General features: G+C 38.1%; 2 protein-coding genes across 3 annotated transcripts in view; both read right to left on the bottom strand.

Annotated features, from left to right (window-relative positions):
• Positions 1–1,245, bottom strand: part of LOC308041962 (prolyl endopeptidase FAP-like) — a gene marked incomplete at its 5' end in the record, with an annotated part of 36,200 nt that extends 34,955 nt beyond the window's left edge. The window contains one exon of the mRNA XM_080346957.1: positions 1,150–1,245. Within this exon, the coding sequence (XP_080203083.1) occupies positions 1,150–1,245 (96 nt within the window). The remainder of the gene's footprint in view (positions 1–1,149) is intronic.
• Positions 1,246–5,777: 4,532 nt separating this feature from the next.
• The window catches only part of IFIH1 (interferon induced with helicase C domain 1), a gene marked incomplete at its 5' end in the record, with an annotated part of 28,113 nt that continues 16,503 nt past the window's right edge, over positions 5,778–17,387 (bottom strand). For both annotated transcript variants that reach the window (XM_080346809.1, XM_080346810.1), the window contains 10 exons: positions 5,778–6,165; positions 6,270–6,363; positions 8,826–9,016; positions 9,347–9,508; positions 10,195–10,344; positions 11,804–12,060; positions 12,425–12,661; positions 12,750–12,873; positions 13,365–13,481; positions 14,991–15,208. In XM_080346809.1, the coding sequence (XP_080202935.1) occupies positions 5,983–6,165; positions 6,270–6,363; positions 8,826–9,016; positions 9,347–9,508; positions 10,195–10,344; positions 11,804–12,060; positions 12,425–12,661; positions 12,750–12,873; positions 13,365–13,481; positions 14,991–15,208 (1,733 nt within the window). In that variant the 3' untranslated portion in view covers positions 5,778–5,982. The remainder of the gene's footprint in view (positions 6,166–6,269; positions 6,364–8,825; positions 9,017–9,346; positions 9,509–10,194; positions 10,345–11,803; positions 12,061–12,424; positions 12,662–12,749; positions 12,874–13,364; positions 13,482–14,990; positions 15,209–17,387) is intronic.

The following is a 17,387-nucleotide window of genomic DNA, read 5'->3' as shown; positions in this document are numbered from 1 at the left end:
AATAACAAACAATGGCATAAGTATGCAAAACAAGAAGCAGAAACAGATACCATTAATGTCTTCCACACATAAGGAGAATTACATTTTTCTCATAAAACTGAAAACTTCTATAGGCTACGTAACAGAGCTTAGATGAGTAAATATTTACTGGCCCAGTGCAAATTCCAACACAGTGCTTAAACCACCAATTGCACGTTATCTTATTTAGCTCACTGAAATGAGGTCAACTGAAAACAGGGAAAATTTCCCTTGAGACCATGGTGTCAAGTTACATAAAAGATACTTCAGCAGAGAAAAGAAACCCTCGGAAAATGAAGTAAAAGAATGGTGTGCTCATTAGACTAACTTTACCCAAATTGTTCTAACTACTAGTCTTCTTCAGAGCCCCTCTGTGTTGTGCTAGCGAAGGAGGGCAGCCGCCGGCAGCCCGTACCACGCTCCTTCCCCTCAGCCGAGTCTCCACAGCGGCCACCGCCGGTACCGCGCGGGGGGAGTAACGGTCGGGCGCGTGGGGGAGGCAGTAACGGTCGCCGGTGAGTAGACACGCTGCCCCCTGGCGGCCGCGCGCCCCGCAGCGCCGCAATCCGGGCCGAACAGAGTCAGGAACATTTAAACGAGGCAGCACATTGTGGGCTGGCAGCGCGGTTTAGCCGGCCGACGCATGGGCCGGTATCCCGCTGGTATCCAGCTCCCCCAGGGGCACCTTGCCCTGTCGCCTCCTTTCTTCACTTCGTTGCTCTTTCCCAGGACCCCCCGTGCTTCAGGCGTCCCAGCATCGCTTGGTGGGGTTGGTTGCTCTTTAGAGCATTTCAACATACTCTGCAATGCACAACTGCTTGTTAGCAATGTCGAGGTCTCAGAAAGATGATCTCAAAAAGGAAATTCTTCCAGTGCTTCTACCACAGAGCCAGTAATCATTCTTTCAGATGATTAACGTAAGCATGAGACTGGGCCAGGCATTTCCGGTGTTATTAAGGGAAGAAAAAAAAAAAGTACTCTTGCACCCTTCGTAGTCTTCTTCCACACAGGGTACTGGGAGCAAACACCAACCAAGGACCTGTGCAATGCTCCAGCCCGCAGACGTGGGGTTCAAGGCTCTGATGGCAGCAGCCAAACTGAGCTACAAAACAAAGCCTGTCATCCACTTACAGCCTGTAGCTTCTCAGCTGTTTCATTCGGTGCCTTCGCCAGAGGAGGTGGCAGTGCCTGGCGCTGCTGGGGGACCTTCCTCTGCTTGTCCTCCATAGCCTGCTTGGGAAGCCAGGCCCAGCCACAGCCCCAGGTGAAGCTCGGCTTCCTTCTTGCTGCCTCCTCAGCCCGTGTGGTAGATGGCAACTGTCAAAGAAGGCCACAAATTGACAGAATATTCACTAGGTTTGACATGAAACTTAGAGGGTGGTGACTGGACTTACATGTTGCTGATTTTGCATGTGGAGTCTGTTGAATCACCTCATCTGTTTCCCTGCACCAGGCTTGTATTTCTCTCCTGTGCTTAACACTAACAAGGGCAAAAGAAGGGGGTAGGGAAAGGAGTCCAAAATGGTGGTGCGTCTATGTGGAAGTTTGGCACAGGGACTGATTTTTCAGAGGAGATTAGCAAGGACTGAATACTCAAATCTTACCAAAATTCAGCAGTAGCTGGCTTATTTGAAAACTGAAAATGTAGTAGATGTGGTACTGTCACACAAAACTGTCCAGCAGACCTGGGGCTAATGTTCTACACAGAACAAACCTGCAGTGTATTACCATCAAAGGTAGTCAAGTGACCACCTTAGTCTAGCAGTATGGGCTGAATTTGAACCCTAACCCTTACACCAGCCTTGGTGAGGCAGCAGCTGATCTGGGCAGTGTTTTGGCAATATTCGTTATGTAAGTCTTGGTGGGGGAAGCGGGTTGAAAAGACATTCAAATTAATTGTCCAGAAAAAAACTGATATGAACCACGCCTTATTTTCCCATAAACTCAGTTCCCCTCTCTCCCTGGTTCTTGCCACAACAGCAAACTACAAGTTATACAAGATACAGTTTCTGAATAATATCTATCCTGTTGACATCAGCCATGCAGGAAAAAAAGGCTGAGAAGGCTAAACTACACTGCTCCTGAAAGGAGGTTGTAGCTAGGTGAGTGTCTGTCTTTTTTTCCCAGGTGACAAGTGACAGGATGAGAGTAAAGGGCCTCAAGTTGTGCTGGGGAGATTTAGATTGGATATTAGGAAAAACTTCTACACCGAAAAGTTTGTCAAGCACTGGAACAGGCTGCCCAAGTAAGTGGTTGAGTCACTAGCCTGGAGGTATTTATAAGACGTGTAGACATGGCACTTAGGGACATGGTTTAGTGGTGGACTTGGCAGGGTTGGGTTAATGGTTGGACTCCATTATCATAAAGGTATTTTCCAACATAAATGATTCTATAATTCCATGACATAAGTCATACTGGAAAAAAAAAGGCTGAAAAGGCTAAAACACATTGCTTCTGATCCACTGTAAATGAAGGGCAGAACTGAGCTCAAAACCAAATAGTGTTTCCTAACAAGATAAAACCACAGCTACTCAAAATTTCCAAAACAGAAAAGGATTGTGACAAAAGAATTTCTTCCTCATGTAACTCGTGCTGCTTATTCATAATTCCCAAACTGTTACTTATTTCCCTAACATTCTGTGGTTAATACCGTATGTATTTTCAGTAACACAGTTCAGATAAATTAATTTTTTTCCTACCAACATCGGTTATTTCTGACAATCAGGACATCGCAAAATTGCAAATGCAGGTTTTTATCAGGCTCATTTTCATTTCCAAATATGCAGCTCCCTCTAATCAATGCATACTCGTGGAATGTCTTAAAGGAAATGATTCAAACTTACATGATCCAGAAGACTTTACAAAGTAACTTTAAACTGCATACATGTATTTGTCTAATTTGGAAGTCTAATTACTTAGGCATGTGCTGTAGTAAGATTCACAAAAGCTGCAGCATTAGAAGCACAATAAAATTTACTTGGCAAAGAATGATCTTTACAAGCTTTGTAGATCTATTGCTCCTAACACATGAACTCCCGTCTCTGGACTGTTTACACTACTGCCGGCAAGTAAACAAACAGAAATTCTTTCAACAGCCAAAACTCTTCCTAATTTCTGCAACATCAGAACCCCATAATGTAAGATACAAATAAAAGCATAAGGAAGCTATAAAGGGGGTGAATCAGTTGGAGAAATGGACAAATTATGGAGCAGAAAACATATTCAGTTTGTACCGCAACTACACAACTGGTTATACAACTACTTTAAGGTTACTGAAGTATTTACATTTCCCTGATAAGGAAATGCAGATTTACAGATGTAGGTTGTGCATGACATCATACGAAAAGTAGAAAGAAACATGAAAATGCAACTAAAGCCAAACCAGTTCTTAAGCAGCCACACGCATAGCTAGATAAATCCCCAGTGACTAACAGTTTTTCTTCTTTCCACATTTGTGAACAAATAAAAGCTGTAAGTAGAAAATACAATCAGGATTTGTCACACTCCCTGGAGGACTTTGGGTCTATAAAGGCAATAAATGCAGAAGTAACTAGCAGATAAAATATGGCAATTTAGCTTTTTTTTTTTTACAGCTTCACACTTCCTGGATGAACGATATGGGCACGTTTTACAACATCATTCAGAGACAATAACTTGAAGTAGAAATTCCTTATCCTACGCGCCAGCAGGATTCATTTGAGGTTCATTACGCATTATGCTGAAGTGAGATTGTGCAAACACTTTTTAAGCTTTGGTGATGAAGTGGCTGAGTCACACTAGGAACTGGAAGTATAACAGCAGCACACAGGTGAGCTATGAGAAACCCAGGCATGTTTATGGTATGGCCCTTTTGAACTCAACTGTAAAAGAACAAAGAAATCCAGCTGCATATGCTCTTGTTGCTTCAATAAAGGAAAGTATCAAAAGCTCGGTTTTCAGAAAATGTACTCAGCATGGAAAATTATTTGATTGAGGACCCAGCATCAAGCTATGTAATGATACAATCTTTTTTAAGCAGAAATCCAGAGATGAACTAGATGATGATTATTTACTGAGAGAAACTAATCTAGTTAATATTTAGTATATTTCATAGCATCTCATCAGATACTGAGTACATGAAAAAATACATCTTAAGTTACAATCGTGCGATCTATTAATCTCCAACATTTTTAAATAGTCAGATTCTCAGATCAATGTGTAAAAAATGTAAAATTTATCCTGCTCTTAATGCTACATTAGAAGATTCTAGAAGTAGCCAAAGCTTCAGTATTAAGCAAAATACTACAATACAAGAAAGATAATAACTTGAGAGTTTCTAAGAACCATAGGTTAGGGGAATGGTTTAATATATCTTAACTAATGAAGTATCTAATGTTAAATAAAGAAATTGGTGAAAATCTCTAACTTGTTTTGCCCTGCACAATACATAAAGGTAAGAATAGCATTATATAAAGATCTACACAAATATAAACCACATACACTACAAACTGTTTACATTATCTCCCAGAGGTCTTTCCTGGTTCAGTTGTATTAATGTCATTCAAAAATACCTGTGGAATTGATGTGTCTGAAATATTATTGCATATATAATCTCTTAACATCCAATACGCCTGAGTTTTTTACAGCCCTAAGGTAGTAGCTTATTGGTATAAATCACTGTTGAGGAATAATTTCAACCTATAAATAAACCCACAATTTTTGATCTACAAAGCTACTATAGTGAAATCTCATCAGTGTGCATATTTATTTCATAATGCTATGATTTGTTCGCAAGTAAGTAGCTAATCCCAAAATGGCCTGTATCAGTCTGGTGTTATCTGAAATGTGCTGCTCTTCTCAGTCAGAAATTAGATTTTTTTTCTCTACCCCTGAAGCAAGGCCAGAAATATGAAAAACAAACAAACAAACGAACAAATAAATCAAAATCCAGTCCTGATGCAAACCTGAAATTTTAAAATGTGCACAATATTTATATCCCTTTTAAAAATGTAGAGCAATTACAAATCTAGCCATAACAATATTCTTTTTTGGTGGAATATACTTTTCAGCTGTACTGTAACTTAGAAATTTTACTTGGGGCTCCTGGAGTGTTTATATGTCCATGCCAGTAAACATACCACTTTATCCTGAATTTGCAAAGCTGACTGTTAAAACAACAAACAGACCTTCTTTCCACTCTCCAATATCTTACTTGCAAATAGGAGGGAAAAAAATCTGTCAATGAGATAAATATGGAGACACATTATGCTATTTTTACAGTCAGAATACCACCATTCTTTAAATTGCTAGACTGAAAGTGTGATATTTTTATTGTCAAAATACTCACAGTGAAAGGGAATAAAAAGTATGATAGTTGACAAAGGTTAATCATTATAGTAATTTATTGAAAAAAATCACATACCTCATTATATAGCCCGTTTAATAATCCTATGAAACTAACACACAGAAAGTCACTTGGCATTGTGCTTCTTGGACATTACAATAATCAATTTCAAGTCAGGTTAAGGGCTTGATTCTTTGAAATGTCTTTTAATGTAAACTTAATTTTAGACTGTCAAGATGTATGAGCTTACAGCTAAAGATTAGAGGGCAAGAACTCAGTCATGAAAACACTAACAAAGCAAGAATTATTCAGAAAATAACACTCAGCTCATCTTTTTCTTTTCATGGCTCCTCTTTCGAGATACTTTATCTTCAAAAGGTTTATAGTGGGAAGAAAACCAGAAAATAATCACCATGGCATATCTCAAGATGTCGGTCCTATGTTCTAGGCTTGATGACAGGTCACCTAACACACTTTTGACACTGTTGTCACCCCATGATGGGCTGTAGTGAGTAGATACAGGAATTTGTTCCATGGATACACGGCGTGTATTGGGTCATCTTCTTTGTTGTGGTGTACCACTGCAAATCTGAGTTCAGACTGTACCCATATGACTTTATCCTTCTCCTTTCTTGGGTTTTCTAATCTTCATCACTTGAAGGGCAATGAGCTGCATAATCAAAATTAGGGAACCTGATGGGCAGTTCTCCCCATTTCTTAAAAATTTGGTTTGTTGTTTTCTTGTCTTCAAACACAACCACAAAATTTCTAATTTTTAGACAAGGCAGGTCAAGACCTCTGTGAACCATCATGTTTCCCCAAGCCTGCAAGTATAAGAAAATTATGTTTCAGATAAAATAGACAAGATCATTAGACAGAAATAAATACAGACAACAACATAAAAGTAAGAAAATAAGTTGTTCCTCACTTGTCCACAGTCTTTACATATAATTTCCCCATTTGTCTGGTAATCAGCATGCTTATCTTGCAGTGTCTTATTTTCTCTTGCATGGTAAAGACTTCTGAAAAACAGACAGCGTGCATCAGAATACACTGTTCACACAGTGCTACATACAGGCTAAACCACCATGACTACAATTGCTGAAGTCAGACATGACACCTAAAAGCTCATAAACTCTCTGACTGTTGTACACATTCATGAGCTAATGCAAGGTCATATTTCATGCTCCTATGTAATGGCGAAATAAAAATTTGCTCCATGCCTCCTTTCATAGCATTTCAGGAGCTGCATCCTCCCTCACACATCTTAAAGTAGGAGCAGCACGTTCTCCGTTATAATAGGGGATAGATCTAGCTTGTTTTTTACAGGTGCCATGGAGCTGTCAAAAAAATGATACCTGAAAGTTTTATTTTTATTCCTTGTAGTATAACCTTATGCCTTAACAGAATCATTTGCTTCTCACTATCCAGACCTGCAGGGTATGTGCACATTGTTACATCATCTAGTTTAGGGAGTACTTGATCTGGAGGGCTGCTAATAGCCTGTGCAGAGGGACTATAAGAATTATAACCCTGTAGTCTGAACTGATGGATAACAATATGCTGAGAAGACAATTTTACAGTAAAAGCAGTTCAATATTAAGGACTTAAGCTCAATTTTATTTTTTTCAACATATGGGTACTAATTTTGCAAATTATACCAGTGATATGCATCAAAGAAACAAGAGCTTTGGAGGGCAGTAACTTGGTTGTATGGTGAGGTAGTGAGGTGGACTGTGAACTGGCTGAAGGAAAGAAGCCAGAGAGTTGTGGTGAATAGGGCAGAACCTAGTTGGAGGCCTGTATCTAGTGGAGTGCCTCAAAGGTTGGTACTGGGACCAGTACCATTCGATATATTCATCAGTGACTTGGATGAGGGAATAGAGTGCCTTGTCAGCAAGTTTGCTGATGACACCAAGCCGGGAGGAGTGGCTGACACGCCAGAAGGCTGTGCTGCCATCCAGCGAGACCCAGACAGGCTGGACGGTTGGGCAGGGAAAAAAGTAATGAAATATAACAAGGGAAAGTGTAGAGTCTTGCATCTGGGCAGGAACAACCCCAGGTTCCAGTATAAGTTGGGGAACGACCTATTAGAGAGCAGTGTAGGGGAAAGGGACCTGGGGGTCCTGGTGGACAGAAGGATGACCATGAGCCAGCACTGTGCCCTTGTGGCCAGAAAGGCCAATGGCATCCTGGGGTGTATTAGAAGAGGGGTGGTTAGTAGGTCGAAAGAGGTTCTCCTGCCCCTCCATTCTGCCCTGGTGAGACCACATCTGGAATATCGTGTCCAGTTCTGGGCCTCTCAGTTCAAGGAGGACAGGGAACTGCTGGAGAGAGTCCAGTGCAGGGCAACAAAGATGATGGAGTGGAGCATCTCCCTTATGAAGAAAGGCTGAGGGAGCTGGGTCTCTTGGAGAAGAGGAGACTGAGGGTTGACCTCATTAATGTTTATAAATATGTAAAGGGTGAGTGTCATGAGGATGGAGCCAGGCTCTTCTTGGTGACAACCAATTACAGGACAAGGGACAATGGGTACAAACTGGAACACAGGAGGTTCCACTTAAATATGAGAAGAAACTTCACAGTGAGGGTGACAGAACACTGGAACAGGCTGCCCAGGGAGGTTGTGGAGTCTCCTACTCTGGAGATATTCAAAACCCGCATGGACACCTCCCTGTGTAACCTCATCTAGGTGTTCCCGCTCCGGCAGGGGGATTGGACTAGATGATCTTTTGAGGTCCTTTCCAGTCCCTAACATTCTGTGATTCTGTGACTGCCGTATAATTAGCAAAGCATGATTGATCTGTCATGTACAATACCCATTACAAATTTACTGTAGTAAGCAAATGCAATTTAAGTTGAATTAAAATATTTTCTTGGACTCTTAATTTCCATTATAAATGGGTAGAGAAAGTCACCTTCTGCTGCCATGAGACTGAAATGTTAAACACAGTTTAACACAATTGTTTACCAAACTAGATGGCATCTCTTGCAATTGAGATAAGAAGGAGCAAGACACTGGAAGAACTAAAAAGGATGTGTCACCTGTATGAACATCTTCTAAATACACAATTGTCAAGGCACAGTTCATGGCCAATACATTGTTTGAGTCACTGGTCATAGCCAAACTCTTATCCTGGGTCTGTCACTGGTGTAAGTATGTAGGTAACTGGTGTTCATCTTTGGTTAGAGTTACACTGTGTAATACATATCACATTATATAATAAGTGACTTAGCTAATATTACCACAGAAGCTGTATCTTTTTCCAAACTTTCAAACTCTGGTCACCTTAAAGTTAGGGGTAAGAACCAACATTTCTTTTAAACTCATTAACTGTCAACTCCGTAGAGCCTAGGACTTGACAATATTGGAATAATCTTTGTTTTTCTTCGAGGGCCTAGTGGGTTACAGGCCCTGTACAGGCCTGCTGAAAATATAATCTGTTTCTGCTTGAAATAGATAAAGTAGTTCATAAACACTTACCGGAAATCTTTTTTTACACTGACATGATGCATGTTTCCAATAACTTGTATGTCTTCTCCAGAACATATCAGCTTGTGGCAATTTTTGCACAGGAATGTTATTAGTGAAGGATTTTTCTTGTATGTCTTGCACTGATCTCTCTTTGTCTTCATTTTTTTTTCCACTATACTTTGCAACTGGAAGTCCTGAATCTAAAAACAGAGCAGTAAGAGCACTGTAACATTCTGGTTGAATGACAGTAATAGTTTTAGTTTTCAATTATTTTACTGAGTTCACGGACAACATGACTTCTATTCAATTTTCCCAACTTGGGTGTTTCCCCACTAACCAACAGAGAAGCAGGCTTTTCTAAAGGCACAGAAAACATAGACTATAAAGCAAATATTAGCCGAAGAATCCAAGGCCATATGTAGCAACTAATATTAAAGTTTTCCTCCCCTAAGTAGATTTCAAATAGAAAGTATTCCTTATAACGTAAATCAGTCTTCTTTGAAGGGAATGCGCAGACTTGCAGTAAATACCTTATTTAAATACTCTTCCCGCGACATCTTCTGGACACGCTGAATGGCCTTATACATCATTTTCTCACGGAAAATATTAACATCTTCACGTTCAACAGCTCCTGAGCCACTTGAAGCCACAAGTGCATAGGTGCTCTCATCAGCACGAGCTCGACCACGAGCCTACAATTTGCAAGGAATACAACGTAAACAGCACCATGTTCCCTGCAACACTGCACAACATTTTTTCCTAGTTTTGTAATGGAAGACATGTACTGTTCCTTACGCAGTGTCCCCACAGAGCATTTTTTTGCACTTAACTCAGACAGATAAACCAGTGAATAACATACTATTTCAGCATTGCCATCAAAGATACCTGTGACAATAGTACTCAGGAGATTTGTGATTAGCACAACATTTTGCAAAGCAGAAACTGTATTTTGTCATGAAAAAATAAGCACGCATTTAAATATTAGATAAATAAATATTTGTCTTCACAAATTAAGTGAAAACATGGACAAACTGGTATTCTGATAAGCAATTCTCTCTTTTTAGCTGTTGGTGGTACAAATGTCTTTTTTATCAACCAGTATGCTGATCATATTCTCATAGCTTTTCCATTAAAAGACCCTACTATTTGTGTAGAGCTTTAAATGGCTATTATACCATTACACATGGAGGCAAATTTTATATCCCATGCAAACTGACAATGGCAACTGGAAATGAACCTTGTTGCAAGAGCATTTTCTCTATTAGCATGCAACTATTTTCAAAATTATCTCTGAACCCCAGGTATGTGATTCACCATTTGCATGTTGCAAACAGAAACGCACTTTTAAAAATAAGTTATACATGCAGTAAACTCATACCTGCACCATGGCAATTTCATTGGTGACGAGGCCATAGCGAATAACGATGTTACATTTTTCGATGTCTAGGCCTTCCTCAGCTACAGTAGTAGCAATAAGTAAATTTACATTACCACCTCGGAATTTATCAATAACTTCCCTTTGCTCATTCTGTAAGTTAAAAAAAAAAATAAATTAAAAAAATTGGTATACCAATTTTCAGTATTCATTTCTGTCTTCAGTTTCTTCTGATTAAGAGGTTTAAGGAATTACAGTCCAGTCATTTCAGAGTGGAGAGCCATACATCAAGTGGCTTCAACAAGTGGCTTTGAGCGCCTCTCAAGATCCCAAACAAGGCGTTCATATTGAATGTAACAGCTGTTTAGTGCCTTTTTTGAGGGAAGAGGGAGCAGAAGCCAATCTTTCTAAGGTAACTTCAGCTGGAACTTCGTAGCCCATTTCAAAGGTGCTAGGAGTTTCCATAGCTGTTCTATCATTTTCAAATTATTTTATGAAGTTATTCAGAGGTTCTGGATATAAACAATTTAGTAATTTCAGCTTAAATTATAGACTTCCACACTTCCAAGTTAAGTTCCTAAGCACTTAAAATTCCCCATAATAAAAAGAGCACAATAAATTTAGTGACCTGGGGAGCACCAAGAAGCAAAATGATAAAAAAACATCCAAACCACAGACTTCTGAATTAGGTGGATATTTCAAACAAGCTTGAACAGAGGAACAGAAACTTCCTATTTGCTATATTCAGTTTCAAAATTTAGAGGCTATTTATTTTGTGCATTGCGGTGCACAGATTAGATACCAGATTTTCATGGAAAACAAGCATCTTTTTGAGAGAACAATTCCAGCTTTTTTTTTTTTAAACTGAGAGCAGCTGAAGGAAATGGACTCTGCCCAGCAGCAAACCATACAATTTCCGCTTAAATGCTGGAGTGGCAATTTTATGGGGAGTAAAAAGCAGCACAGAAGAGAGGTTTTAGGATACTGAAGTGCTTTGTTTTGAAAATGTTTAATTTGCAGGTATAAATCATCAGAGAGATGTGTATGAAGTCAACACAGTGGTACAAGATGGACTGTTAAGTGATCAATTGTGGTATTTTTATTGCTAATTTTGGCAAATTCTCTTTCAATGATTATGCGTCAGTGTGAAGCATGTGTATAAATTGGTATAAGTTGATTAAACAATGATATCAGAAAAAGGCATAATCAACATTGCAATTTATTTTTCAACTCTGCAAGTAAAATATAATCTGAATTACTGTTGTACCAATAAGTTTAAACTCATGTAACTATTGAGATTTTGCTATTGCTGTTTTGTTCACTTTTTCTTCCTACGTCTCTCTACAACCTTTGTCCCTTTTTGACCATATTCTCCCTTAGGAAATGGCTGCCTGTTACTCCTATTGCCATAGAAAAAAAGCTTGTTTCTTTTGCAAATAAAGTTATTCTGACATTGTCATTCACCTGTCCTGAAGCTTATAAAGGTAAATTGCTGGCAGGTATGAAACCAGAACTCTGGACTCCAAACTTCAGTCCATTGTTCTGGTACTAAAACAAGCTGTTTTCTCAAATCATGAACAAGATTTTAGCGCTATAGTGCATAATTCTGTACCTGAGTCATAGGTTTCATTTCACTGTTATGTCCAGCACCAATAAGATAATGGGCCTTAATTCCCACTTCTTCAAATTTTGGGTTATCCTTAACCCACTGGAACAGAGCAAAGGCACTGAGCCGAGTCTTCGTGAAAATAATTCCTCTAGGTTCCTCAGTCTTCGTGAACTCCTCCATTAAAGTGTTTCGCAACTGTATTAGCTTCTCATTTTCATATTCTGGCTTTCTAGCCAACTCTTTCAGCTGCTTCTTTTTTGCTTTAGAAATAGCAAATGTAAATTAAGAAAAAGTAACCCTGTAAAATAACAGCTCTAGGAAAAAACAAAACAAAGCAAAGCAAAGCAAAGCAAAGCAAAGCAAAGCAAAACAAATCAAAGCAAAACAAAACAAAGCAAAGCAAAACAAAGCAAAGCAAAACAAAGCAAAACAAAGCCAAACAAATAGTAGGATATGATCACACTATGGTGTTGTTTAACGTACTCCATACTGTATGAACTGGGACACCCAGATACTGTCAGGATAAACGACACAGCAGTCTCTAGGATGGAATAATTAATGGGTATGTTATTGCATAAGCTATGAATTTCAAATATTAAATATCACAATGTATTTCAAACTTACCATGAAATAAACCTATTAGAAATTCATCTGTTTCATCCTGTTTTGATACTGCTGGTTCATCATCATCATCATCATCATCATTCCTTACTGTCTTCTTACTTTTCTCCTCCTTATAAAAGTTCTTTAGGTGATTGTATGCATCCACCATTCGGATGGTGTCATTTATCTGGAGAGCATCGTTATATTTCTTCAAGTGTTCTGCACAGACACGTTCCTTGCGTTTTTCTTCTTTTGCAGCTAAAAGTGGCAAAAAATACAAGAACATGCCTGGATACAGAATGACCCAAAGAATTCCAAAGCTGGGATATTTCTGCTATACAGTTACCTTTTTTCTCTTCTCTAATCACCCACTGTTCATATGGCTGAGTTCCAAACTCAGATTTTGGATGGAGCTGGCAATAGTTTTGAATATCGGTCATGATCTCAGTAATTCTCTCTCTAAATGGATCCTAGAAATAAATTGATTACCAAAGTAAGTAAGCACCTTCTGGCAACAAAAACATTGGCTAGTACCACACTGAGTAATTTTTGTAAAACATTAAACCTTAAGTTAAAAAAAAACAGGTCAGGTGGCTAACTGCATTTAGAGCTGTGAAAACAAATAGTTCAGAATATTACAAAAATTACACTGTGAACTAACGTATGGTTTTAGTGAATATAATGTCACTCCAAAACAAACATTTCAACTGTCGTTCAGAAGGTCTTTTGACCAGATACCTCAAAAATATAACTAATGTAAGTAAAAATTAGTTCTATTTAACTTTACCGATACTCTTCCATACAAAGGAAAGCAGCAGGTAAATACATGCATGTTCAAATTAGCACTATGGATCACAATAAATCTATAGAAAAAGAGCATTAGCCAAAAGTTCTGGATACCACACAACACACTTTTAAAGGGCCATATAACTTAAACGCTGATTTGTTTGAAAAAACATACCCTTCTTTTGTCATCTGCAATCACAGTCTTCTTATATGGTTCCTTCACTTGATTCTTCAATTGGGAGGCATGCTCTTCAACAGTCATGATTCTACATGCATCGAGATTGGCACAGATCTGGGAGAAGAAAAAATGATATTTCTCTTAACATTTAATGAGTTATTCCACATGAAAAGTGAATTAATGCAACAGAGCTTCTCATTTAGATATTTTATATAATTTTGTTTTCTTTCTATAAAAATTGAATACAGACACCATCAGCATAACAAAGGCCAAATCTTTGAAAATCATTTGACATAAGATCAAGAAATTACCTTTTAGGCCAGATGTGATTCTCGCATGCAGGAAAAAAACTTGTAGATCAAAGTGCAAAACAGGTATTTTGAAAAAGAAAATCTACCTTCAACACTTTGGAAGAGTAGATTTTAGAGCACAAAAGAAACAAACAATAACAATAGTGAAACAAAAAAAAGAAAATTATGTTAGGGAGTAATTATAACAAGGTAATGAGAGTAGAAAATAATTTGAAATTATCTTTCTTGGAACAGGGAGAGAGAAAATTTCTGTGCTAACTTCATGACTGGACTTTTCTACTTTTGATCTCTTCTGAGAAGAAAATATGTACATTTTTGTCACTAAGTCTAAAGTAATAAGGAGAAATCTTAAAATTTGTATGAGCAGACAAAACAGGAAATGAAGTCTGGTAGGTAACTTTTTTAATGTCTTCAGCAGTAGTTAACTACATATTTGGATTACAGTTCTTTAGATACAAACCCCAGCATCTTATCGTTAAGATTTCAGAGCTGATGAAAATGAATTCTCTGCTTTTTCCGTTGCCAGAAAATCTTTTCTGTTAAAATACCTTGCAATTCAACCTACTTCAATACAGCATAAAAGCGTCTTGCAGGCTTCACCTATTCAATACCAGATTCTGGTTTTGTGCAGTTTGCTAGTCAGGAGTTTTCCCTGGACTACTGGGCTAAATTCTACTGTTGTATTGCTAATGTAAACCCATTGAATTTCAAATATAATGATTTCTTTAAGTATAGAATTTAACCAATTAGCTCCAGTCAGGTGTTTACCCAACTACACAATACTTCTATCTCAATAAGTAACTCTGCTCTCAAGAAAAACATTTACATGCTACATGTATCTCACAAGTGGTTTCTCCTTCTTTAAGCATTCAACTTCATTTTTCACTTTCTCGGATCCACAAAAAAGACCCACTTAGTCATTCTAGAAATACAGATATAAATTACCGTGATCTCTCTAGGATTTATGAATACACAGCAAATTCTAATCTATCAATGGAAAAGTAAGATTTTTATTAAATACAAAAACTCCGTATTTTGTGGATATCTTGCCTCTGTTCTTAACCTGATAATTTTTTCAAGTGAGGCAATCTTTTTACTTCCCTTTTCAGTAACCCTGCTTCCCAGTCAAGTAACTTTTATTTTCCATTAATTTGTAGTGGGTCAATTTGCTGAATGGCTTTGAGCTGAACCCCCATGTACACATGAAAATAATAAACCAGATTATATATTTGGAAACTAAAAGTGACTTTAAAAGTTTTCCTTGAACACGTCAATATCCCTTTGATGGTTTGCAAATATGAAGGCTATTTACTTTCAAAATATGTTCTTCAGCTTTTGAGTTGGATGTTGCACCTCCTACACCAGGTGAGGCTGTAAGTCCCAGAATCTGAGGCTGTGGGATCAGTGGTTTGTTTTCTTTTGCTAGCTTCCTGTTCTTCATCTTTTCTTTTAAGTAACGTCGCATTATATTATTGTAGACACCTTCCTTCTGAGTGTGATGACATTCATCAATAATGATGAGTGAAAAATCTGAAAAAAACCCAAACAAATCCTGAAATTATTAATTTTCTTTCAAATGCAGAATTTGTGTGACTAAACCTTCTTACAGGTAAGGATACTGTTGAAGAGAACCAGTCAGTTTGTCTGAGGCCAAACGTATCAGGAAATTTGTAGTGCTGGAGGAAGGTGTGGATGGAAGCTGTATATGGAATATGGACTTTGGAATCTTTGCTGCAGTCCTCATGTGTCAAGTAGTTTTACATTTCTTGTAGTGTAAAAAGCTTTTCTATCTTTGCAATAAAACCAATCTGATGGTATAAAGAATTTCAGCAAGATATTTTTAATAAACTATTATATGTTTTTACCAGTGCTTAAGTCAATCTTGCCTTTTATATCCATAACTGTATCCGACAAACTACATATTGTTTGTTTATGAGAAGATACATGTTAGAAGCCTTTTAGACATCTGAGAAAGCCCTGTCCTGATAAAAATTTGCTTCCATTTTATAGCAACACAGAGATTTCCTCCTTATTCCTATCCAATTAAAAGACATATTACTTTATGGATGTGTCACTGGAAAGAACAAACAGATGGTGGTAGCACTACCAATCATCTCTCTTTTGTAGCAGAGGAAACCACTGAAGATTCAGACAGGTATTATGTGCTTTTTAGTCAGATCACATTTATATGCAACAAGTAAAGTACTGTATGATAAGGAAAATTAATATTATTTTGGGTTTGTTTTACATTTGTTTAAATTTGTCACAAACATGGAAAACATCCCTTTAATTTATCTGCATATGCAACCAGTGATATGTATTTCAAGATTCTGATTTGAAAGACTCATGAACGTTTCTCCATTTCTCTAACAGCAAAACTGGTTTATGGAGCTTCCACTCTTCCTGTAGCTGGCCAATAACTCTATTTTGACATTGTTAATTACAATTTGACAAAAGGTTGTGGATATGACTGTAAAGTGGTCTTGTTTTCACATTAGCGTGCTCAAATTGATTCATCGCTATAATGAATTTGCAACAACTGGCAGCAGAAGTCAGAAACTAACACAGAGCCAGAACACTCAGTTGGCCTTTCTGCTGGAGAATACATCATGCAACTTCATTTTTGAAGAACCAAAGAAAGGTGGAGATTGAACAAGGGAAATTTTATTCAAAGGCTAAACAAAAGACTACTGCTAGTAAAGCAAGCTAGTCACTTGGGAAATCTGATTATCTTCACACAAGTGGTTCAGGAAGCCAGTTTGGACTGGAGTAATGTGATTTCAAACCTAAATTCCCATCTATTTCTAAGATTTCTATATATTGCAAAACTTCAGAAGCAGTGTTGGCACTTTCTCAGTTATTTTGCCACCATGAAATTACTCCCTCTTATTTTGACCATCTTCTCTGTAACACATATTGCTATCATTACTCAGGAAGAACCTACTCCACTAGAAGAGATGTGCTTCTACTAAGGAAGTGACACACAGCTTTTAGAAAGTCCACACAGTGACCTGAGCCCTTGGTAAAGGGAGTATATGTGGTAAAATGCAATTAAGATAGTCCCCTTCATTTTACTGAAGCTGAAATTCCATGTTACATGTAATACAGACCTCTGTAAAAACAGATGAAAAAGCATGAACAGAAAATAGACATTAAAAACTTATAACTAATTAGGATGGTTTAATATAGGCTGTGAGTTAACCAAGTCATAACCATAAAAATGGAGCTGCCTCCATTCAGGCTTGCTTGGCTTTGGTCCAGCTGAACTTACTATTAATTTCATAGGTGTAATAGCAAGGCCCGCTTTGTAGGGCCACCTCAGTTCTAGAAAAAATACAGCTCCTTAGGAAGGAAACTTTGCAAGGTGTGAAACCCATGAAAAAAACCACTTCTTTACATAAGCTGGTTGGCACTCAGCCTGATTCCAATCCGGTCAGCAGTTCCTGTAGAAATGTTCAGGTGCCCCTATATGGCATTCCCAAATGATTCACATTTGTGAAGGTTTATTAACTTAGCTGCAGTGGAAAGGAAGTAAGTATAAGAAAATGTCTGGTACTGCAATTCTGAGGTATTGAAGTAGCTTTGTAGGAGTTAGTTTGCATCAAGCAGTACTCCAGTCAGCAGTAGGCACTGACAGACACACTGACCCCTCAGATTTCTCTGCTGTCCAGATAACACTCAGACAAGTGCTTCTTTTATCTCAGATCCA

The sequence above is a fragment of the Nesoenas mayeri genome (genome assembly GCF_963082525.1).
Source record: "Nesoenas mayeri genome assembly, chromosome: 6".
NCBI classification, from domain to species: domain Eukaryota; kingdom Metazoa; phylum Chordata; class Aves; order Columbiformes; family Columbidae; genus Nesoenas; species Nesoenas mayeri.
Note: the sequence above shows the minus strand (reverse complement) of the source record. Positions and strands in the feature narration are given on the sequence as shown.